The sequence below is a fragment of the Oreochromis aureus genome, linkage group 23, assembly GCF_013358895.1.
Source record: "Oreochromis aureus strain Israel breed Guangdong linkage group 23, ZZ_aureus, whole genome shotgun sequence".
NCBI lineage: Eukaryota > Metazoa > Chordata > Actinopteri > Cichliformes > Cichlidae > Oreochromis > Oreochromis aureus.
In genome coordinates this window covers 43,679,272-43,704,328 of record NC_052963.1, presented here as the reverse complement: position 1 = coordinate 43,704,328, position 25,057 = coordinate 43,679,272, and the positions used below count along the sequence as shown (strand labels likewise).

General features: G+C 43.2%; 1 protein-coding gene across 1 annotated transcript; it reads right to left on the bottom strand.

Annotated features, from left to right (window-relative positions):
• Positions 1-1,575: 1,575 nt before the first annotated feature.
• LOC116317745 (vitamin D3 hydroxylase-associated protein-like) lies at positions 1,576-11,987 on the bottom strand. The gene is made up of 15 exons (XM_039607345.1): positions 11,617-11,987; positions 10,646-10,759; positions 6,445-6,585; positions 6,133-6,266; positions 5,524-5,730; positions 5,399-5,439; positions 5,139-5,263; positions 4,898-5,023; positions 4,720-4,817; positions 4,448-4,547; positions 4,280-4,323; positions 4,145-4,184; positions 3,954-4,062; positions 3,513-3,658; positions 1,576-1,993 (listed from the first exon to the last, which is right to left on the bottom strand). Exons 1-15 carry the CDS (start codon positions 11,794-11,796, stop codon positions 1,871-1,873), a joined length of 1,728 nt encoding a protein of 575 aa, XP_039463279.1. The 5' UTR covers positions 11,797-11,987; the 3' UTR covers positions 1,576-1,870.
• Positions 11,988-25,057: the final 13,070 nt, after the last annotated feature.

Genomic DNA, 25,057 nt, shown 5'->3' with positions numbered 1-25,057 from the left:
TCCTGAAGTTCTCCAGAGGCCTGGGAATGAACTAATCATGTGATTCAGGTGTGTTGACCCAGGGTGAGACCTAAAACCTGCAGGACACCAGCCCTCGAGGCCTGGAGTTGCTCACCCCTGGTCGACAGTCTCAGATCTACACAGCCCTGCCCTCCAGCACTATCAGCAACAGGAGCAGCAGCAACCCCTCAACAGCAACACTGTACCCATCACATAAAACACAGACTATGTTTGCTCTGCATTGTCCCGACCTGATGATGATATAGGATGATGCGATTCGTTATTAGATTCTTGATGAATGTGTGTTGTCATTCTTCAGCCTGTTTCTATGTGCCCCTTTTTAACTTTGAGCACCCGCCCCTTTAAACATCTCTGCACGGCCCTGTTGGCACTTCTTGCACTGCTGCTGTGTTCATGAATTAATTTCATCGGTCAACTTCACCCATTAAAATCAAAGGGGCGGGGTTAAAACTGTCACTGCAGTTTGTCAACAGATTCTAACGTCTGACTGGTTACCTAATTTACTTCAAAATGTATGATTCATAATTGTGGTAGGCGCCTCTCTGCCTGATGATTTGACATGATTTCTGTTTTCATGCTACATAGCATGTAGCATGATTTCATGCTGATCTGGATTAAATGTGAGGCACAGATATTGATAGCAAGAGAAAACCAAAACCTGGCTTTACAAAAACAAACAAACAAAAACAAAGAAACAAACATACAACCTTGATTTCAACAGTTAACATTTATTTTACCCTTAACAAACAGCCAAAAAACAAAAAAGACAGGGTAGACTGCGGTTGGCTGTCATAGTGCTTGTTATTGCCACGTTACATTACAATACTAAACTTTGAGAGGACAAAGTATTTTGTAATTTTTGTGGGTCAGAGTAATTTTTTGTGGTGGTTTTGTATTAAAACATAATAGAATATTAATCATTTAAAAAAATACACACTTAATAAAAAGCTGAATGTAATAGCTTTGATTTGAATCACTTTTTCACTACCAAGCTAAAGCCATCTGGTAGCTAGATTAAAATGTTTATAGAGGTCATACTTTTATCGAGGGGTATACATTTGTCATGACTGACTTGAGTAGCTGAGTAAGTTAAACGGTTGCTAGATCAAGACTAGCAACCCTAAAACGGAGAAACCTTTATTACCTAGCGTGCATCAAGACTTAAAACATGGAGCAGGTGAGTCAGTTTTAATTCTCACATGTTTACACTGACTTGCTCACTACTGCTCAGGTTACCTGTTAGGAAATTTTGAACAAAAGCCTGTCTTCTAAAAGCTATATGGAACTTCTAGAAGTTTTTTTTCAATAATATCAATGATACATGAGTTCAAAATGCAGTCGTGGAATGTTGAACCTGCTCTCTTCTGTTGTTTTTTTGGCTACATTATTACGTGCTGTAAATTCCTTAATTCCATTGCTCATAAAATACATTCACAATAATTATCACTGGTTCAAACTCACAGTTTAAATGCAAAGGGCATTAGGTGGTGTCCATTTATGGGCATTTAGGTGGTGTCCAACTTACAATCTGAAAAAATGAAAAAGTTCTACATTTTTTTTGTAATTTTTTTTTTTTTTTTTTTTTTTACTGAAGCTTGCTTGATAATTACAACAAAGTGACAACTTGTTGCCCAAAACTTGTGAAAACCAATCCCATATGAGGGTTTCAATCATCAACAATGCATGCAAGTGAAACAGTGTGACAACCAACCCCAGTCAACCCTACTGGTAGTGCAGAGGATGTTCAACCCTTTGACACATTTCAATAACATTTACAGGAAATACTCAAGTTAACATGTCTCCTCTGAAGTCTGCAGCCTTTCATGTGAGACTGAGAAAGAAAGCAGCTTTACTTCTTGCTCTGTTTGACCAGTTGTTCCACTTCCTTCATGAAGCGCAGGCAGAGCTCATCCTGCCACGGCAGAGCAACACACTGCACCGCCACAGGTAGACCCTCGCCACCGGCCACTGCCTGAACACACAAACACACTCCTGTCACTTAATGCTCAGCAGCTGAACACACCACGGTCTTTTGCCTCCACCTACTGACAAACTGTGGAATTTCAGATACAGATTGTGTATAAATGCAAGGCCAGAAGACCTGCAAAAAGACTAAGATGAGACAATAAATGACAGAATCACAAGGAAAAGATACAAAACACTGACAAATATTGGAGTCACAATAGTCTGATGTGGTTCAGTTCTTGGTTCTGTGTAGGATGGATCAAATTGGGCAATGACTTTTCCGAAAGCACTGGAGGGTTGCCCATTATTGGACATTCTTTATATTCTTTCTTTTATATTTCAAGAGGCCTAAATTGTAGTGACAAACCTATTTTAACCTTTGCAGAGGCGTAATAGGACCATGACTCTGATGGCCGTGTCTACAACAGCACAATTGAAATAATCTGCTAATATTCATTCATTTATCATATTCATATAAATCAGATACATAGTAAGACTTCAACCTTACTTTCACATTTAAGTTACTTTGCAGCCCTCCTGTAGGCCCCCCACCTGCGGGAGGTGGAATGTGCGTTGGGCGAAAGTTAAGGGCGGTGGCTACAGTCTTGCTGCCTGTATGTTAGTTCTCACTGACGGATGAGACGGTTGGTACCCTCACTTGACTGATGTAGTTAAACAACTCCCGCATGACTTATTTCAATCTCATCTCTGCTTTTGACAGATGATGTGGTCCTGTTGGCTTCATCAGGTTGTGGTATCCAGCTCTAACTGGAGCGGTGGGTATAAGAATTTGCACTTCCAAGTCTGAGGCTGTAGTCTTCAGCCAGAAAAGGATGGACTGCCTACTCTGAGTCAGGGAGGACTATGGTCATAAGCTTCGGTTTGTGACCGAAAGATCAAGATCGCGGATCCAAGCCTTCTCCAAAGGGTTACTTGACTCTCCCTTAGAAGTAGTGTGAGGTGTTCAGCCATCCGAGAGAAGCCAGAGTAGATCTGTCACTTCTCTACATTGAAAGGAGTCAGTTGAGGTGGTTCGGGCATCTGATTAGGATGCCTTCTGGACACCTTCTGGGTGAGGTATTCCAAGCATGTCCTACAGGGAGGAGGTCCTGGGGCAGACCCAGGAAACATTGGAGACGTGATATCTCTCATCTAGTCATAATAAATGTATCTATAGTTTGAACTTTACATCTGGGGTTAGCAGACACAATTCCATACTGTTTCTGCCTGTTTGATATACCTCAAACAGACAGAAACATTTGACCTCACAGAATGCAATTAATTTGCATGACTGTAATGTCTTTGATACGCTGCTTAGAAATGGTGGTGACTCTGAAAGTGGAGCCAATGAGAACCCAATGAGATCAGAGAACTGATTTGCAATTGGAATCGCTAAATTCTTATCTATTCCCATCCCTACTTGGTAATATGTATGTTTTTAATCACATCTTTGTGTAGCATTCCAAATAAACTGACGAGTGACTATGTTTTCAATCAGTCTCACCTCACTGGTACATGTTGCCTACCTCTTTGAAGAGTTTGTCCCACATGTCCTGATAATAACCGTTACAGTGTTTGAGTTCCTCCTCATCCTTTGAAGTCACTGTGGAAACTGTGACTACACCCACAGGAAAGTTAAGGAGATTGTAGACAATCGTGTAACTAAGAGCAGCTGAAATAACAGAAAATATAAATATATTATTATGTAGAATATTTATTAATATTCAATATAATAATTAATATTGAAATTTATTTGTCCAGGCTGTCAGGCTGCTCTTGCCAAAGTGATGTTAAAAAAATAGCAGTTACAATCAAAGAATCAAAGTTGTGTTGTGATTCGATGCAAAATCCCCCCCAAATAATCCATTCTCTAACAGGGAGTTTATCAACAGGTGTTTTGCGGCTGAAATGGAACAAACTGTGATAAACAGAACACTATGTTGTCACTTGTACTCAGTGTATCATACTTGGAATTTTGCTACAGTAAAACAAGTTGTAGGCTGGTCCAATCACAGGGCACAGTAGCACGTCGATGTTGCAGCTCCTCCAATGTGCTATTGTCTCATGAATGTAGTCCTAAGCAAAACACAGGAAATTTCAATTTCCCCTTCATACCTTTATATATGACGATGAACAATTAGCTGAAAGCCAACAGTACCTCAACAGCGGCATGTTGTTTCCACAGATCTGGAACAGATCTAAGAATAAAGCATATCATTCATAGAACATGTATAATATGAAAATCTAACAAAGGATCAAGTACAAATAAAATATTTCAAGAATACTTTCTCACCGAACTCCACAAAGAGCCCTTATGTTGGCAGAGATACGAGGAGACTGCAGATAGACAGATAGACAGATATGCATTATTCTGCTAAACCATTGAATCCGGTGATTTAAATAAATAGACCATCTATTTGACTATTTTTATATGTGTCTGTCACAGAATTGGAGGGCTTACCTTAGGTTTGAGCAGAAATGAACGGATTGTCTTATACCACTTAGGAAGACGGTAACGATGAAACTGTCCCTTCAGACAAGGGTCCTCAGGTCCCCCCTTCCTAAAAAGAAAGGGCTCATTGGCACATAAGAAAAAAGCCTGTTTTGAGATACTTAACTAATTAATGGAATAGTTTCAAAACCAGTCAACACAATCTTGTGCTCAAGAAGACAACGGCAGCGTCTCTAGGTATTAAAAACCTATTAACTAAATTGTTAAAAGAAACAACTCACAGTTTTTGTAACAGGCTGGTACCTCCATCTGCTAAAAAACCCTTTATCATTAGTTCAGGGAAAATTTCATCAATCTTCAGTGGATGGTAAGGGACCAACTAGAGAAACAAATGCCAACATTAAAAAACATGACTTGAAAATGATTATTATATGGTTTGTGTGTGTGTGTGTCTCTTACTGTGTGTCCTGCTTGCTCTAACAGAGCTTTGACCTCTCTGACGCCTCGGGCCATGCTTGGAGATGGTTGCGTGTAGCCATCGTTTTCCAAATAACCAATCCTTAGAGGTCTGGAGCTTCTGTATATCTAAGAGGGAATCACTTTTTTGTTTTTAATGCTTGCATTTATGCATATATATGCACAGGCAATTACAAAAAAGGATTATCAATAAGTGACATGAATCCCACAGTACAGGACACACCTCCATGTTAAAAGGTAATGGTGGAACAGTGGGGTCCAAAGAAAACATGTGGTCACAAAGAAGTGCCTGCATGCACAGAGCCAGGCTGTCCACATCTCTTGCCATGGGTCCAGGTGAAGATAGCACTAATTTAACATAAAACAAGAAGCAGTAAACCAAATTTCCCGACTGTTTTTCCCCAGATTCTCTATCAGTTTCCCAATACTGATAGACAGTGGTTATATGACTCTGTATATATGCTAAGTACATATGTCACTTACCTGACTTTTGCCCTCTATAAATTGGACGAACTCCCTGTGAACTAATCATTACACAAAAGGTGAGATAAAGGTTTTCCTCAGCAATGTGCAATAATTTTCCAGGAAACTGACTGAATGAGACCCACCTGAGCCGACCTGCTGTTGGTTTGAAACCACAGATTCCACTAAATGAAGCAGGAATACGGATACTGCCACCTAGATCAGTGCCTATACCGAGGAGGGAGCCCCCTCCCCCAATGAGAGCCGCCTCCCCACCAGATGAACCTCCAGAGGTCTTCTGGGGGTTATGAGGGTTCACAGTCTGCCCGTAGATAGGATTACTGCAGTCATAGCTGTGAACAGACAAGAAGGGGAGAAGTCTTTGCATACTATGCACATGTGGAATAGCAAAGACAACTAATGAGTTTTAACCACATCAGACATAAAAGGCTGATGGGGTATTGTCATCACCCCTCCAGGTGGGCAGCGTGGATACCCAAGTTTGTGAATGTGATAACTCCACAATTAAGTGAGGTGACATAGGAATTTCAAATTGGTGTAGCTACTAAAAATCTTGGATGACTTTGAATCTCAATGACTTCGACCTAAAGGTCAGAGGTCAGCTTTTCTCAAAATTACCAGGATTTTCAAATTTATGCCATTGGTGCATCTAGGAGGCTGACGGGCAGAAATGGCAGACACCGGTATTTTTAAATGGGCTCGAGATTTATGTCAATCACTGATAAAAGAGTTACCTCAAAAGGGCTTGAGGCAAGTTGGTTTTCACAAAGGGAATAGCTCCTTGTTTCTTCAGGATTTGAACAAGCACACTGTCCTTTTCAGCAGGCTGGTCCAGGTTAATGATCACACCACAAGAACAGTCATGATCCTTGTGTTGTGAAAAAAAAAGAGAAAGAAAGAAAGAAGAAAAAAGATGACAGTGGTGCTTCAAAATGTGAGTAATAATGCTTGGGAATGCTATAAGTTAGACATAACATAGAAATTAATTAGAAATACTGACCAGAAGGCCTGCAATTGATATTTTCATCGTTTAACCTTTGTAATACCTTAAATGCAATATTTTCTTTGATGCTAACTGGAACTCCGTACAAGAGACCATCCTTGTTGGAGCCAACAGTTTTCAGCTGGTCCAAACTCTCCAGCAAAACTTCAGTGCAGCAGTTCAGCTTTTTGTTTACAGCCAGAGTCTGTTGGAAAGGAAACAAGCACAAACAGCTTGAGATGAACTTATTTACCTTGAAGGGACGTTGATCTTTGTAATCACTCTGTAAAATATTAAACTCTTGTTGGAAACATGGAAGACTGAAAATAAAATGGTTTACTTAGTGTTGTTAGGATGCCTGGGTCGTTGACCCAGGGTTTTGGGGTTTATTATATTATTTATAATTTCTAGTCTTTGGTTTCTTTGAGTTCTGTCTTATGGTTTATGTCTCTGTCATCTCTAGTTGCTCTGTCTCCCCTGTCAGCTGTATCCCCTTGTCTAGTTCGCGTCTCTGTGTATCCTTAGTTGCTATATTCCCGTGTCCAGTCAGTCTGTGTCTGTAAGTTCAGTCTGTGTTGTGTTTCCTGTTTTACTTTGAAGGTCTCTGTCTTTTCTCAGTGTGTTCAGTTTATGCTTCTTTGTCTCGTTAGTCCTGATTTGCCCCAGCTGTGTTTCCCTCCTGTTGCCCGTTCCCTGATTACTCCCTCTGCGTATTTAAGCCCTGTGTTTTCCTGTGCTCTCTGTCGCGTTCTACTGTTTACCTAGCTGTGTGTTCTGTCAGTTCTCTGGTTTAAGTTTATTTTGATTTTCCCAGGTATGTTTTGTTACCCTTTTTGAGTTCAGCATTAAAGCTGTTTTGAGTTCACCTTTTTGTCTCCGGAGTCTGCACTTTGGGTCCTTTTCCTGTCTGCACACAGCCGTAACATAACAGAAGAACGCGACCAGAAAATGGACCCCGCAGACTCTTTTTCCTCAGAGGACAACGCTGAGATGGAGCGAATGGTGAGCCTGCTTGACCGCATTGCCCAGTCACAGGATTTACGGACTATGGCAGTCGGGTTAAGTGCAGTGGATGCCATCATTCGGCATAACCCTCAGCTTTGTCAGTTTGCCAAAGATACTAAGTTGGATCGCACCATTGCTGCCTGGAGAGAGCAAGTCAAGGCTAGTGAGCTTGCCCTCTCTCTCTAACTCTTCCTCTTCGCTGCCCCACTCCCCACCTGCCTCAACACTGCCACGGACTTCCTCTCCTCGCCACACCATCCGGGACCTTGTTCACCTGCCTTTTTCCTGGCAGCTATGTGGTCGGAGGATGAGGAGGTGGTCTCCATGTCTCCACCAGTTCCTGTTCCCTCATCCCGGAGGAAACGGCGCCCTCGCCCTCGCCACTCCTCTCCTCCGTCGCCTGTTCTGCAGCCTGTTCCCGCTGGAGGGTCCGAGGGGCCCGTCCAGCCTCCTGTTCCCGCTGGAGGGTCCGAGGGGCCCGTCCAGCCTCCTGTTCCCGCTGGAGGGTCCGAGGGGCCCGTCCAGCCTTCGTCTGCCTCGCCTGGAGGGTCCGAGGGGCCCGTCCAGCCTTCTGTTCCCGCTGGGGGTTCTGGAGAACCCCACCAACCTTTGTTTGCCTCCGCTGGGGGGTCCGAGGGGCCCGTCCAGCCTTCTGCCTCTGCTGGAGGGTCCGAGGGGCCCGTCCAGCCTTCTGTTCCCGCTGGGGGTTCTGGTGAACCAAACCAGCCACCTGTCTCCGCTGGAGGGTCCGAGGGGCCCGTCCAGCCACAGCCACCTGTCTCCGCTGGAGGGTCCGAGGCCCGTCCCAGCCACAGCCACCTGTCTCCGCTGGAGGGTCCGAGGAGCCCGTCCAGCCACAGCCACCTGTCTCCGCTGGAGGGTCCGAGGAGCCCGTTCAGCCACAGCCACCTGTCTCCGCTGGAGGGTCCGAGGAGCCCGTTCAGCCTCCTGCCTCGTCGGCTGGGGGTCTTGTAGGACCCAGCCAACACATCCTCATCTCTATTGACGGTTCCGGGGAGACCGTTCAGCCACCACCTACGTTGCCGCCTGCAGCGCCCACATCGTTGCTTGCAGCATCCCCGCCTGCGGCTCCCACGCCGTCGCCTGCAGTGCCACCGCCTGCGGCTCCCACGCCGTCGCCTGCAGTGCCACCGCCTGCGGCTCCCACGCCGTCGCCTGCAGTGCCACCGCCTGCGGCTCCCACGCCGTCGCCTGCAGTGCCACCGCCTGCGGCTCCCACGCCGTCGCCTGCAGTGCCACCGCCTGCGGCTCCCACGCCGTCGCCTGCAGTGCCACCACCTGTTTAAATCGCCTGCAGCTTCGTCCCCTCGCCTGGTCCGGCTTCAGCTCCAGCTTCGTCTCCTGGTCCAGCTTCAGCCTCGTCGCCTGGTCCAGCCCCAGCTTTAGCGCCTGCAGCGCCTACGCCGTCGCCTGGTCCAGCCCCAGCTTCAGCGTCGCCTGTAGTGCCACCACCTGCGGCTCCCACGCCGTTACCTGCAGTGCCACCACCTGCGGCTCCCACGCCGTCGCCTGCAGTGCCACCACCTGCGGCTCCCACGCCGTTACCTGCAGTGCCACCACCTGCGGCTCCCACGCCGTTACCTGCAGTGCCACCACCTGCGGCTCCCACGCCGTCGCCTGCAGCGCCACCTTCGCCCCGTCCGGCCTCCGAGTCTTCGCCTTCGCCCCGTCCGGCCTCCGAGTCTTCGCCTTCGCCCCGTCCGGCCTCCGAGTCTTCGCCTTCGCCCCGTCCGGCCTCCGAGTCTTCGCCTTCGCCCCGTCCGGCCTCCGAGTCTTCGCCTTCGCCCCGTCCGGCCTCCGAGTCTTCGCCTTCGCCCCGTCCGGCCTCCGAGTCGTCGTCCTCGCCGGCTGCGGCCTCCGAGTCTTCGTCCTCGCCGGCTGCGGCCTCCGAGTCTTCAGCGTCGCCGGCTGCAGCCTCCGAGGCTTCAGCGTCGCCTGGTCCAGCTCCCGCTTCATCGGCATCGCCTGCAGCGCCACCATCTCCGGCTTCCGCGCCTGCGCCTCGACAGTGCCGGCCTCCTTCCACGCCTCCGTTTGCACGTCCTCGCCCTTCCGGCCTGCCCGGCCTACTCGTCCTGCCCGGCCTGCTCGTCCTGCCCGCCCTGCCCGGCCTGCTCGCCCTGCCCGGCCTGCTCGCCCTGCTCGCCCTGCCCGGCCTGCTCGCCCTGCCCGGCCTGCTCGCCCTGCCCGGCCTGCTCGCCCTGCCCGGCCTGCTCGCCCTGTCCGGCCTGCTCGCCCTGCACGTCCTGTCCGGCCACTTTCCAGGCCAATGACTGGACGTCGTTGCCGTCATGGACGGCCCCCTGAACTTTTTGTTTGAACTGTTTTTCCTGGTCGCCTGTGCCTGTCGTGAACCTGTATTTTGTTGTGTTGCTTTCCGGGCTCCGGTGTTTGCGCTTTTTTTGTTTCTTGCTCCTTGTTTGGTTTGTTTCGAGCCCTCCTTCCTGTTTCCCCCACCGCCCACCCTGGTTGGGTTGTTTTTTGTTGCGGTTTGGGCTGTCTGGGAGCCAGCCCTTTAGGGGGGGGTACTGTTAGGATGCCTGGGTCGTTGACCCAGGGTTTTGGGGTTTATTATATTATTTATAATTTCTAGTCTTTGGTTTCTTTGAGTTCTGTCTTATGGTTTATGTCTCTGTCATCTCTAGTTGCTCTGTCTCCCCTGTCAGCTGTATCCCCTTGTCTAGTTCGCGTCTCTGTGTATCCTTAGTTGCTATATTCCCGTGTCCAGTCAGTCTGTGTCTGTAAGTTCAGTCTGTGTTGTGTTTCCTGTTTTACTTTGAAGGTCTCTGTCTTTTCTCAGTGTGTTCAGTTTATGCTTCTTTGTCTCGTTAGTCCTGATTTGCCCCAGCTGTGTTTCCCTCCTGTTGCCCGTTCCCTGATTACTCCCTCTGCGTATTTAAGCCCTGTGTTTTCCTGTGCTCTCTGTCGCGTTCTACTGTTTACCTAGCTGTGTGTTCTGTCAGTTCTCTGGTTTAAGTTTATTTTGATTTTCCCAGGTATGTTTTGTTACCCTTTTTGAGTTCAGCATTAAAGCTGTTTTGAGTTCACCTTTTTGTCTCCGGAGTCTGCACTTTGGGTCCTTTTCCTGTCTGCACACAGCCGTAACATAACAAGTGTATACACAAAGTAATCTATATCATTGTATTTCATCATAGGCCAGAAAATACTGGCTTTTAAAATACTTTATTATGAAAGATCTGCGTTATTAGTGAACTTTTGTGTCATGCTGGATATTGAACCTTTTCCATGTAAGAGTAAAACACATCCTCAGGGCTCAGTGAACCGTCCTTCAGCTGCTGCGTCAGCTCAGACAGGGAGAGCGTCAGGATCAGAGCAGAGTCAGTTGTCGGATGCTAGAAGACACAGACCCACAGAATCATTATGTCATTAAAAAAGCTGCAGCAAAGAAATAAAAGCATATGGATGTAGAGATTCTAGATTCCTCATTTGGCCATTTTCCACTTCTTTACAAACTCTATCAAACGTGACAATGACAATCCACAGTGCTTAAATGGTCTCCACAATCACCAGATTTCAATCTGACAGAGCACCCTTAGGATGTGGTGGAACAGGAGATTTACATCACTGATGTGCAACCAACAAATCAGCTGCAACTGGTGATGCTATTGTGTCAATATGGACCTAAATCAAACAAACGACCTAGAACAGCTGCATATTATTGGTGTGTTTTTAACTTTTATTTTAATGCTCATGTTTAAAAGCCCTGCTGCCAGACCATGCGTTACCTGCATGGGAGGAGCATGATCCCCACATGGGACGATAGAAACAATCAGAGTGCTCATCCGTCCTCTCCTTGCTGTGGCAATTGAGAGCGTACTCGGAGAGTAACGCAGCTGCAAGCAAGTTGATGGACTTTGTACCGAACTGGACTAATGCTGGCTAGGTGAGTTCATAGAACCAAACCATATCCTTACTCGCCAGCTAGAGTGTGTGTTTGATGTGGGGTCACGATAAATAAAGTTCTCCAATATTGTAACATCATCCCAAGTCTCTGACCGGCCCTTATTACAAGGGGACAGTATGGAATTGTGTCCGCTATAACAGCTCAAGTAAGCATGTCGACAAAACAAAGTAGGTAAAGTCGACAAAAAAACCTCCGCCAGGTCTGAAGTAAAAGCACATAATTTGTTTTGATTTCTCTCTAACGAAAAAGTTAAACCTTTCAGTGTTTAAAGCTCTGAACTCTCACCGACTCTTTGTACCGGAGCACCGCCTGCTCTGCCCGCTGCAAGCTCTGCTCTCTCCTGTTTCTGGCTCTCTTGATTTTTTCCTCCGCCTGTCGGAGGCTGTTGATCTTTTTCACCAGCACAACCAGATATCCCACAATGCAGGCAACACCAGTGAGCAGAGCCGCTGTCCAGTTGTCCATCTTCACTCTCTTAATAAACAGTTCAGTGTTCCGCGTGGTTTTCGTCTTTGTCCTGTGGCTGCAAATCGGATTAAATGCCAAGTGGGCCTAACATTGCACATTTCAGTCTCCTACTTTAGCCGTGGACAGTGCCAAAATGCAACTGACTGCCTTCTGTTGTGTGATCGGCAGAGGTCTCTTGAAACGTCAGTGGGAGTGTGAGGTGAGGTAAGCTCTCTTCTGTGGGAATTTGTAACACGTGTTTTTGTACATTTTAACTTGTGTGACCAGAGGTTTTTATGCTGTGTTCAGCCCTCTGGTTCTCCAAATGATCCTGTCCCTCCACGATTTTTAAAGGAGATTGCCTAGGGCAGTTGCTCCACTTCCTTAATCACACTGCCACGGCAGAGCGACACACTGCACCGCCACAGGTAGACCCTCACCTCCAGTCACTGCCTGAACACAAAACACCCTCCTGTCATTTAACGCTCAGCAGCTGAACAGACCACAGTCTTCTACCGCCCCCTACTGACAAACTGTGGAACTGCTAATACAATTTGTAATAAGTGGAGGTCCAGAGTAGACTTGTAGTCAAGACCGCCTAATCCGAGACCAAGACAAGACCAAGACCAGAGGGTATCGAGACCAAGACAAAGACCAAGACCAGAGGGTATCGAGACCAAGACAAGACCAAGACCAAGACCAAGTTGAGACGAGACCAAGACCGAGACCGAGTCGAGACGAGACCAAGACCAAAACCAAGACCGAGACAAAAAAAGTCTTTAAACTGCAGCCAGATGCTGCTTCGTTTACAGGTGTCAGGCATATTTATGTGTTTTTGCTTTCGCACAGCCCTCCTCACCGCTGTCTACTGTCTCACTCACTTACTGAGAGGACAGACACACGCTCCACTTGACTGTCGCGTCTCTCACCCTCTCTGTTTTTCACATAATGATATTATCCTATATCCTCGCATGTGATTGGCAACAATATGGAGGGATTGGAGCATAACTGAGCCACTGTGTGAGAGCTGAGCAGCGAAAAGGAAATTAAGTGAGGGTAGAAATGACTGAAAGATTATTAGGCTCTGTTTTGAGTTTTGTTCAAAAAGAATGACTTCATATAGGAAAAAAATAAATATCACATATGCAGGACACCTTAAACTAGTTTTTAATTAAGCAGCAAGGCAGAACAAAGTCGGGGCTGTATCAAGACACAGGGACTAAATCCCAATTCAACCAGACCCAGAACTGATCCGAATTAAAACAGGACTACAACAGTTCAAAATCAGGACTACTTAGGACTTAACCAAGACGGAACCAGAATCAGAACTAGATGATAGTAGCACTGAAAATCATCATAGACCTGCACTACACTTATTTTTTTTTAATTCTACCAAAGTACGCTATTTAGATTCTGAAAAGTTTATATAATTATTTAGCCTTGTTGTGCAAACAAGCCTGCATAACTTAATAAATATAGAATTTGAAAAGTAACAAATGGTATCTAAAAGAAACAGGTACTAGATACATGTTCTGATGAGTTTTGGCAAACAACCATTTGACTAACATGTGTGTCTCACCTGCTCTTGTTCGATCTCTGTTCTGTCCTCATTCTCCATCTCCTCTCTCTTCCTCTCTCTCCCTCTCTGTTCCTCTCTCTCCTCTTTGTGCTGACAATCAAGCCAAACACCAACATCATCAAATATACAGTTGAAACCAGATATTTACATACTCTTCAGATAAAAACACAAACACTTTTTTAATTGTAACATCAAATCAGACTAAATGTTTATTTTTTTAGATTGATAAATATAAAAAACATATTTGTTAACTTTAAGAGTAAAGAGAAAAACTATATGTATTTCTTAATTGCAAATGGCACCAAATTGTATTCAAAATTGAGCCACACTTATGGAGCTCCACAATTCTGTTCCTGGTGTTTTGGTTGACATCTCTTGATTTTCACATGTCACAGAAACAGGCTCTGTGTTTTGCCTTATATGCATCCACAGCTGTGCCACCAATTTACTCACATGGACTCTACTAACCTATCAGAAGCTTCTTAAGCTCAGAATGGAATGTCTGGAGTTTTTCTTATTAATTAACAATAAACTTAGTGTATATGTTCTCCTAAATTTGATGAAAGGGATAAAAATAGACAGCTCTGTCTCTCTTTATTCTGTCATTAAACTAATTCAAAGATATTTCAACATTTATTTATCTAAAACAAAAGTTTACTCTAAATTAATGTTTAACAGTAAAAATAGTTTTTATGTTTTCTACCTAAAGTGTATGTAAATATCTGGTTTCATCTGTGAATATACTGCTGTGTATTGAAATTTCTCTTGTTTTGCATAGATATACTGAACAACATACAAAACATAATATATAAAATAACATCTACCTGAGTTTTTTCTTTGAAAGAAGCTTCTTATGTCCATTGTTGTGTTCATCAGTACACAATTGAAACCGATTTAGAGAGTTTGTTTAGCCGTGGAGGGTAACAACTGAAAATATGAAATGTAGGCTAAGACTCTCTAAAAATCAGCATTGTTGTTCGGCTTTTTATTTATCCATTTGTTGATTCACTCAAGAGCAAGTAATAGCGCAACCAACTGATCAGTTTGATATCAATCTTTTGTGATACACCGTCATATTTACATTATTAGTTCAGTACGAATGATTTGCTTTGGTACCTGGTCAAACTTAAGCTCTCCTCTGTCTGCAGCAAACTCGCAGGCAGCAGCTTCTCCCCTCGCTCACATGCGTGCTGTGCTCAGTCGCCTAGTACCTGAGCTCGGATCATACCAAAATTAGGGGAATTTACGACGGTGCCCCATGCTTCTGAAAAAAATGACCCGGGCTTAAGCCCAGTAAGCCACCCCCGCTCCGCTAATGGTTGACTCCAAATCTCCGGAACACTATGTCGATTTGAGAACGGAAGATCGAAACAGCGAGACCAAGACCGAGACAAGACAAAAGTCCGTCGAGACCAAGACAAGACCAAGACAAAAGTCCATCGAGACCAAGACCGAGACCAAGACAAAAGTCCGTCGAGACCAAGACGAGACCAAGACCACGTAAAAGTGGTCTCGAGACCGGTCTCGAGACCAAGACCGGTCTCGAGACATCCAACTCTAGTCCAGAGGACTTGCAAAAAGACTAAGATGCGACAATAACTGACAGAAGCACCAGAAAAAGACACAAAACACTGACAAATATTGGAGTCACAATAGTCTGATGTGGTTTATTTCTTGATTCTTGGTTGCAACGTCTTCCTATGGAATTCCTAAGGAATTATGGATTGGATCGACTGGTCCCTAAATGCAATTGACACCCCTTTCTCAAAGAGAAGTTTGGGCTTGGGTGAGCCTGAGTGGTGAAGATATCTACCTATTCGGAACCATGGTAACAGGGTTCTGGCTGATCGGAGCTGGCTTGGCCCTGACTTATCGAAGAATTAAGAAAGCGGAACCGGCTGTTCAAACCCCCACAAGGCTGCCCGCTGGGATTGGAACGATGGAAGAGGCGTGAGTTTCTCAAAATGGGCTCATTGAGTCAGCACGGATAAGATCTTGGAAAGGTTACGGCTGCTGTGAATACTCAGAATAAGATCTCTGACTGCAGACTGGATACATCTTGGAAGGGCTAGCCCGGAATAACATCTCTGGGCACAAAATTGGATGACATCTCGGGGAGGCACACTGCCATGAGTTCTCAGACATTGGCTCCTTGAGCACAAGAAGTGACAACATCACAGAACGCAAGTATGGCGAAGCTCGCGGCTCTCCAACGGGAGATTGAGAGACCAGTGTTGGACTGTAGAACTGCTTTGAAATTCATATGAGCTGTTCGCACTAAAGTAAAAAATAACATCACTTATGCGGATACCCCTTTGGCGCCAGCTGCAAGGCCGGAGCTGAACAAAACACCCTGATAACGACTGTATTTAGTCTGTTCCTTCCCATTCTACGCAATTATCAGCATGAATTAATTATCACTTTCAAAACAACATTAAGACATACAACACAAAACATAAAAATTGCTTACTGCAAACTAATTTGTGCATTCAGACTAGTGGTAGAAAATCTTTCACGTTTCCTACAATCACTGAAATGGTAACTCAGATGCATTTATAAACTTATGACCTTTCTCAACCATACTTTTGATCTCCATTTGAATCTCATTCTTTGACATTGCTGTATCAACTCACCCTGTGACTTCAATATAATCTCTTCCTTGTGTGCACCACATTTGTTCACTTGTATGTTGTTCTACTAATTTACTAAGGATTATAGTTTCTTGAAAAAAAGTGATAGGTGGAAAGATAATATGGTTTATCAATGGATGTTTGGTGGCTAAAAGCAGACAAACTGTAATAAACTGTAATGAGAAAGCTTTAAAATGCACAACATCAACATGTGCTAATAAAGACATTGACAGAATGGTGATGTTTAGTCTTAAGCACTGAAAACAAATCTCTATGTACTAGATGATGAAGTTGAGAAGAACATATGAAGTAATTTGTTAAAAGGATCAACTCACAGTTTTTGTAGCGGGGTGGTACCTCCATCTGCCACTAAACCCTTTATCATTAGTTCAGGGGTAATTTGATCAATCTTCAGTGGATAGTGAGGGACCAGCTAAAGACACAAATGACAACACTGAACATATACAACTTACATTACATAGCTGACTCGACAATGATAATACGTGTGTGGGAACATCTTACTGTTTGCCCTGCTTCCTCTAACAGTGCTTTCACCTCTCTGACACCTCGGGCAATGCTTGGAGATGGTTGCATGTAGCCATTGTTTTCCAAATAACCAGTCCTCAAAGATTTGGAGCTTCTGTATATCTAAGGGTGAAGCATTTTCATTTTTTGAGTCAATTAAAAACACAACAAAATTTAACTCATAAATAACAAATTAAAATCAGACATTGCTTTCTAATTTTAAATTTTAAATTTAAATTATGAACAAAAATGGTAGTACCCCTTGACCCAACTGACCGCAAACAAAAAACTAAAAACACCCATGAAATAATCGGCATTAAATCTTATACAGCTAGAAATCCTGTTTATTTCCTCTTAAGTGGTGCTACATTAGGAAGGAAAATATGTGTTAGGCAGCAGAGTTGAGTGTGTGGGCTGCGTCCATGATAAACCTGCCAAATCTTCTCTGCTCTTAACTCTTCTGTTGGTTGTTGTCATTTATTGGCAATTTAACTGTTTAAATATTTTTAAAAAAGGGGCCTCGGTAGCATGTGGAAGAACCATACACAACCACAACAACCTGGCACCTCCTTTTCATGCTGGTCGCCATCTCGGTCACACAATGTGGTTGTGCTTTAGGCTACGTGTTTGAGAATTATACCACGGAGTCAGGTACTTCGGATTTGAGGCCTTAGTTTTCACAGGAGCTACAGTATCCAGAGTCGTACGTAGTGAGGAGGTAAAATTATTAAGAAGATAATCGACCTCTGTTGGAGTAGCGTTCAGATAGCTGCTCTGCTCTATGTTGGTACAGGGCATTGAAGATGATAACAGTGGGTGGATTATATTCTTAAACTTAGTTACAGCACTTTCAGAAAGACATCTACTGTGATAAAGTCTACTCTCCACTGCTGTGTAATCAATTATTGTAAATGTAAATGTTATCAGGAAATGATCAGACAGCAGAGGGTTTTCAGGAAACACTGTTAAATGTTCAGTTTCTATGCCATATGTTAAAACAAGATGTAGAGTGTGATTAAAGTGGTGGGTGGGTTCTTTTACACTTTGAGAGAAGCCAATTGAGTCTAATAACAGATTAAATGCCATGTTGAGGCTGTCATTTTTAGCATCTACATGGATGTTAAAATCACCCACAATAATTATTTTATCTGAGCTGAGCACTAAATCAGATAAAAAGTCTGAGAAATCAGAGAGAAACTCTGTGTAAGGCCCAGGTGGACGATAGATGATAACAAGTAAGACTGGTTTCTGAGTTTTACAGCTGGGGTGGACGTCTAAACATTTACTGTAGTGTGAGAACTCAGGCTTTGTGTGTGTGGAGTATAATTGGAACAGAGGGACAGTCGAAACACCTAACATAACTTACGTGTACAACAAGTCAGAGCTCTTGTTTCTCTTCTGAACATTGGCATTAACACGCTCTCTGATCATGAGAAATGCAATAGCATCTCCAATACAAAGATATTGGCAACGTTGATTTTTCAAAGGTAAAACTGTCACCTCACCAGACCCGTTGCACGTTGAATAACTGACTGTGCTGCAGCTTAGCTCATTGCAATCTTCATTCTCTGCTCTTAAGACTGACATATATTGTGAAGTATTGCCTTTCAAGGTTGTCAGACAAGAGAAATGTGCAAGGTGGTGAATAGGGTAGAGTTGAGAGCAGTTGTACCCATTGTAGAATCCAATTAAATTGCATAATAAATTGCAACCAATAATGTTAGACCATTATTGATTTGAAGTGGTCGAACATTATTGGTTTGGAGTCATGTCTGGTGAATGTGTAAGGCAAAGAAAAACACAATTTAGTGTTTCTTCAATTTGCTGATTTGTATTTGGTTATGTAGCAATCTCTACAGCTGCAGGTGTTACATTTTTTAACCACCAATGTTGTTACTGCTGTCTGCAATTGCTCTCAACACTCTCTATGAAAAATGTCATTAAAATATTTTTAGCCCTTTGCAATTGCTGTGCAATATTTTACAAATTATCTACTATTTATTGTTCATCAATAAGTTAAATTATTTCTTGGAGTTAAATATTTTTGTTGATATTTTTTAAAAGTTAACATTTGCAATGAACTGGTTAGGCACTTTTACAGCTGTAAAACTGTATCGTGATTTTTCAACTGTACCCAGCATAGGTACAGTTGAAACTAAACTCTGTTTTTCTGTGGCTACTGGGTGACCCCCTCGTCTGGGGATCTCCTCAGCCCTTCCCAGGAAGGTGGCACGGATGCCCCTCTGGTGGTACTCCTTGGGCTCTCGCACTCTGGGGCCTCTGGATGTCTGGAGCCTGGATCTCCTCCATGCCTGCTTCATTCCCTGGGGGACGGGGCTATGGGCCTCCACACCCTCTAGCAGATCGTTACATGGGGAAACCTTTTGTATACAAGTGCGTTGATCCACACAGGTGTGCACATGGGTGTTCACTGTTCGTAGACATAAACTACACCTTTCTTAGCTGCTACTTCAAAGCACATTGTGCGCTGTCTGTCCTGCGTGCTGCACAACAACTTTCAATATTTAGTATTTACTGCTGTTCACACTTAGCTAGATTAACGTGATGGTGTTGTGTTTAGTATGTTGGTTTGTTTTTGTTTGGTTTTTTTTGCTTGTCTTCTCTTCTTTTTCTCTCAACAGGTGATCCAGGAGATTTTTTTTTTTCTCTTTGTCTTTGTAAGTGTCCTTTCTCACTGTCCCTTTTCCCTTCTGTTTTTCTTTTCCTTCCTCTCTTTCTTTCTCCCTTTCCTATCCCCCAGTCATGTCTGTCCCATCTGTAACAACTGAAAATAAAATAAATAATAACAACAAAGTTTGATCAAATGGACCAATACGGCAATGCCATGATGATCCATTTGGCAGAATAAATCCATTTGGTATCCTTGTTGGTCTTCAGACAACAATTCTGACAGCTAAAGAACCAAATGGGACAGACAAAAAAGAAAAGAAAGAAAAGAAAAAAAAAGAAACTAAACTCTGTTATAAACATATACATTCTATGTTATAAACCAACTGAGAAACCCAATTAAAGGAAAAATAATATGAAATAACTTATTTTCAGTCACTAGCTTTTGTGTGGCAAAGAAAAAAGTTAAAAATTTACCAATTGTACTTTGGTCTACCCAATTCTTGCCACACAGTAAAATCCCAAATGCTGCACTTTGAACAGAAAACTCCTAAATAATCTCAGTTTTTCGCTTTGACCACTCAGTTTGGTTTACTGATTTTCAACAATAAAATATACTTTTGTGGCGTTTGAGTTTTAACCAGATTAACTGATTGTGAACTCACATATTCATTAATGTCACTATTTCACTTGTTAGGACAAAGAAAAAAGGGATGGAGCAGAGGAAGCAGAGGTCTTGCAGATTACACCTTTGCTCCTAATTTTGTAAAACAATGAGATTTGCAAGAAAGATAGTGCTTGTCCTAAATCAACTGAATAATTTGATCACTTATTTATGATCAAATAAAAAGAAATTCTCTCAAAGAATTTATATGATGAATGGGATACTAAACAAAAGCAAATGTACTATGTACTAATTCATATATGCATACAATGTAAATCACTGCGACTTACTTCCACATGCAGTAATTCCTCGTGAGGAAGAAAGTGAACATCATTATCAACGAAAATATGTTTTTTTAATTATTATTAAAAATATCAATTTATTTTCAAAGTAGTTCAGTGAGTGCTGTTATGAAACATGTTACCTATCAGAAGGGAGCTGTCAGCAGGCAATTAGTGTACTTTAAAGTCCAAAAAGAGTAATTTATTGTTTTTATAACACAATTTCATCCAAAATACTTTGTTGAAACATATACTGTCAGGTAAATATCACAGTATGTTAATGATATTTAAAAAATTAAAGACAAGAGAATCTTTCAGAAGATTAATATCTTGCTGCAAACGGAGATATTGAAACAGACGGCTCACTGCCACTGATTAACTAAAGTACACACACAAACACTCACGTAGTTTATGTCTGTTTTGATATGTTAGTGACCTTATTTTTTAAACATTGCCTGTGAAGCCCTTAACTTTCATTTAACCTTTAGCAAATAGCCAAAAAACAAAGTGTCTAGATTAAGCTTGTAGGATACAGGATACAAATACTCAAGTTAACATGTTTCCTTTGAAGTCTGCAGAAAAGTTTATTTACAATCACCAGGTGAAATATATACAAAGTGCGGGTCGAGATTTCCAGGGATCAACGGGAAGGAGGGGGAAAGGTCCATACATGCAGTCACGATCACACACGCCACACTCCGCTTCTGCCAAAACACTCTCACCCCGCTGGCACCACACTGCCAAACTCAGGAATCCAGGGAAGGTAAACAGGAACAGGCCAAGGGGAAGTACAGCCTGTACATACCCTGGAGTCTTTGGCGGATCTAGAGGGGTGGTATGGGGTGGCAAGTGTCACCCTAAAATGATCCCTTGCCACCCTTAGTGCCACCCTCTTTTTGCATATGACAGTGTCATTCATTAAAATAAAATAGCATTAACACTTTGAGCCTAGCAGCAATTAAAATGGAATATAAATTATAACACTGAATATAAATTCTAAAACTGAATATATTACATGGTGTTACCTCGCCCCCCCATTTGACAATGGTTCAGCCCATAGCGCAGAGCGGCTTTATTTCATGTTTTCGGTAGCGATGGATGCCTATGATTGTGACAGAGCACATTTGAATCAACACCATGGACATTTCAGATTTGACACAGGTGGTTATTTGTTACACCCTGGAAATGGAATGAAGGTGAGGGTCGTTAACCGTCTGGGGTCACAGGACACGCCGCACCTCCAAATCACATGACTGATTTAAGCTGACATAACAACAAGCTGCAGTCACGTTGAGTCTCTATTTCAGATTGTGTTGAAAGTTCGGATTTCAAAGCATACATCAGTTTTTAAATTTTAATGATAGGCCACTAAATCCAGAGTTATGATAAAAAATACAATAAAAAAATAAAGAAAGGTAAAAAGCCACCTCTTTCCTATTGGTGGAAAAATGTACTATGTTGACCAATAAAAAAAATGTCAACACATGTGATTTGGTTGTTTAGGGGAAAGTTTTGGGAGTGACAGCAGCAAGAGAGAGAGGGAGAGAGAGAGAGAGAGATCGATAGCGAGTTTTGAGATGTGAGAGATTTGTGACATTTAGCATGGAGTGTATAGTTAGTGTGTTGTGTTGTCTTGTGTAGTTAGTGTGTAGTGTATTCCTTGTTCTGTTTTGTGTGTCAGTATGGGTACTAATGAATGTCACAAAGGCAGATTGGTAAACACTGTCTCCAGGTGGAAAATCGGAGGAGTAGAATTTATTGTCATTGCACATGTCACAAGTACAGGCAACGAAATGCAGTTTGCATCCATCCAGAAAGCGCTTAAGCAATTATATAGATATATTACAAAATATATATTAGCAATAATATAGATATATAGATATATTACAGAAATGGGTCTGTTATAGGTATGAGGGTACAAAATATGGGTCTATTATGGGTATGTTACAATGTACATGGTATGAAGGTAGGTTATGAATATTCTATAACTATAAGTATGTACAGGCTATGAACAGGACATAAATATGAAAACTATACAGAAATACGAACTATGCAAGTTATAAACAGTTGTAAACAGTTGTAGAATTATAATTTTCGTATTGTGCAGAATTATTGTCTATACAGCATTTACAGTAGTGCAGTTAAGATAAGTGAAATATGTGGATAATTTCTACAGAAATTAGAAAATTATCCATATAGCCTCTTTATATAGAGGCTATATAAAGTGCTAGTGGTTGTGAGTGGTGGTTCAGTCCATGTTATTATTGTGTGTATGAGGGTACAGTTGTCCATTTGTTTGTTTTTGTCCATTGTGTGTGTGTAGGTGGTTGTGGGTGTGTGTATGTTCAGTCCATGAGTTTAACGTGGGTCAGATGTCAGGAGGCAGAGTTCAGGAGTCTGACAGCTGTGGGGAAGAAGCCGTTCCGGTACCTGGTGGTCTTAGTCTGGAGGCTCCTGTAGCGCCTCCCGGAGGGCAGGAGGGTGAAGAGTCCATGTGCTGGGTGACTGGGGTCTTTGATATTTTCCCAGCCCTTTTCAGACACCGCTTCCTGTAGATGTCATTTATGGCAGGAAGTGGTGCTCCGGCGATGCACTGGGCAGTTTTCACGACCCTCTGCAACGCCTTCCGGTCCGAGGCAGAGCAGTTCCCGTACCAGACTGTTATACAGTTGGTCAGGATGCTCTCGATGGTGCAGCGATAGAACTTCACCAGGATGTCTGAGGACAGGTGGTTCTTCCTCAGAGTCCTCAGGAAGAAGAGGCGCTGGTGAGCCTTCTTGACCAGCTTGGAGCAGTTTGTCGTCCAGATGAGATCCTCGGAGATGTGGACACCCAGGAACTTGAAGCTGCTCACACGCTCCACTGTCGCCCCTTTAATGTAGATGAGTGGATGTGGGTCAGCACTCCTGCAAGCTCCCTAGAACACGCTTTGAGAACACGCCCGGGAATGCCATCAGGACCTGCAGCCTTGTGGACATTAATTCTGCTCAGCACCGCTCCTACATCAGTGGGGGAGAGAGTCAGTGTTTGGTGGTCCGGAATCACGTCTGCTTTGGTTGCAGTTGTTGGATGCCCTTGCTAAAAACGAGCATAAAAGTTGTTGAGCTCGTTGAGGAAGGAGACATCAGAGGATGCGGGAGAGGGTTTGGTTGTCCTGTAGTCTGTAATGGTCTGGAGTCCTTATCACATGCGAAGTGTTCTTCTACCTTTTTTTTGTAATGGTGTTTGGCTTTTTTGATACCCCTCTTTAGCTTAGCCCTGGCTGTATTGTAGGCCTGTGCATCTCCTGACCTGAAGGCGGTGTTGCGGGCCTTCAGGAGGAGACGGACATCCCGGTTCATCCAAGGCTTCTGGTTGGGGTACATGGTGATCCGTTTCTGGGTGGTGATACTGTATGTAGTTTTGGAGATGTAATCCAGTACAGATGAGACGTACTGGTCCAAGTCTGTGTGGGTGAACGTATTCCAGTCTGTGTTTTTGAATCTGTCCTGGAGCACTGCGTCTGTCCCCTCTGGCCACACTTTAATTGTCCTCACAGCAGGTTTCACACGTTGGATGAGTGGTGAGTACCGAGGTGTAAGGAACAGGGAGAGATGGTCCGATTGTCCAATGTGGGGGAGGGGTGTTGCTTTGTAGGCCCCAGGCTGGAGCCTACAAAGAGTGATACTCCTCCTGCTGTCAGGCCTGCAGGTTTATGCCTGTGGTGTTCTCCTCTGTCTTGTGGCAGACAAGCAATTTTTTTTACTGGCACAAGTAATTTGTGGGGCATCTTACTGTGACACTTGATTCTTCTCTCATTTTAGTTATAGTAGTATTTTTAAATGGTTGTACAAAAAAATAAATAAATAAATAAAACAATTTGAAGGTGAAATACAAATGTAAAATCAAAAGTAGTCAGAAACGGCCAATTATATTTTGGACCTCAGAGGGTTAACCCAATAAATCATGAAAAATTAGGTTTCAATTTTTGTTCATGACAGTGCAGATTTCTGACATTTTGTGTAAATTTAAGCACGTAACAATTAGATTTTTTCAAACAGAAAACTGTGTTAAACTTAAGTTAGACTTTTGTTGTGTTTGTAAATGAATGTTTTATTAACATTCCAGAGAAAACGGCATTTTATTCAAAATATTTAACAATAATATCCATTAAGTCAGATTCTTTTTGATACACCCTAGTGATTTCTGAAGGTAAAATCAAATACAAGCAGTTGAATGTGACAGGGAATGTGGGGAATGACATGAGGTAAACATGCAGCTGGCTGAGAAAAAAACTGGGCACTTCTCTGACACCATTGGTGGGTCATCGGTTATTGGACATTCTTTATATTTTCTTTATATTATTGAAACTGAAATGCAGCAGACGAACAGCTTACTATAGGTTCCCTGGTATCACATGACTATCACGGTCTTTACACATTTCTTAAGAAAATTCAGAAATGACTCTACTTTTTAAGGAAACATAAGAAGGCTAACTTCCAGCAATATGCACAGAGGAGTAATAGGAAACATCCAAGCATGAGATCTACAAAGCCTAGGGCAGATGTGCTACAGCAGCTGACTGAAACCACATTAAAGTACACGGGTACACATTTACAAGTCTGTTTGCACTGAAATGTTGTTGCTGCATGAAAAGCTTGTCTCATAGTGATTCCATAACACCAGCTTCACTAAAGATTTACTCAACAGGGCAAAAGAGCACAGTCCCCAAATAGTGCTGATAGGTGTTTGACTACAAAAAAAGATTGATTTTGAAGATCATGTATGTTTGTGCGTGTGTATATCTGTATATCAGACAACATGCTAACAATAAGCAAGGCAAAAGCCCTGAGTGATGTTAAAGCTGAGTTAATGCCGACCTCAGCCCAGCAGCCAGGCTCTGAACATCAACAGGTAACAAACTGATGAGCAGTGAGACTGCGGCCTCGTTTCTTCTTCATGTTTCTGAAGTAAAATCACTGTGGCGATCGCT

Bases quoted from the DNA above. Each gene is read 5' to 3' on its own strand.
- LOC116317745 (XM_039607345.1), bottom strand. From the start codon at position 11,796: ATGGACAACTGGACAGCGGCTCTGCTCACTGGTGTTGCCTGCATTGTG. The intron at 6,586-10,645 runs GTTCAATATCCA...CCTTTCCAACAG, and splicing joins TTTACTCTTACATGGAAAAG to ACTCTGGCTGTAAACAAAAA. The intron at 4,548-4,719 runs GTGAGTTGTTTC...CTTTCTTTTTAG, and splicing joins ACCAGCCTGTTACAAAAACT to GAAGGGGGGACCTGAGGACC.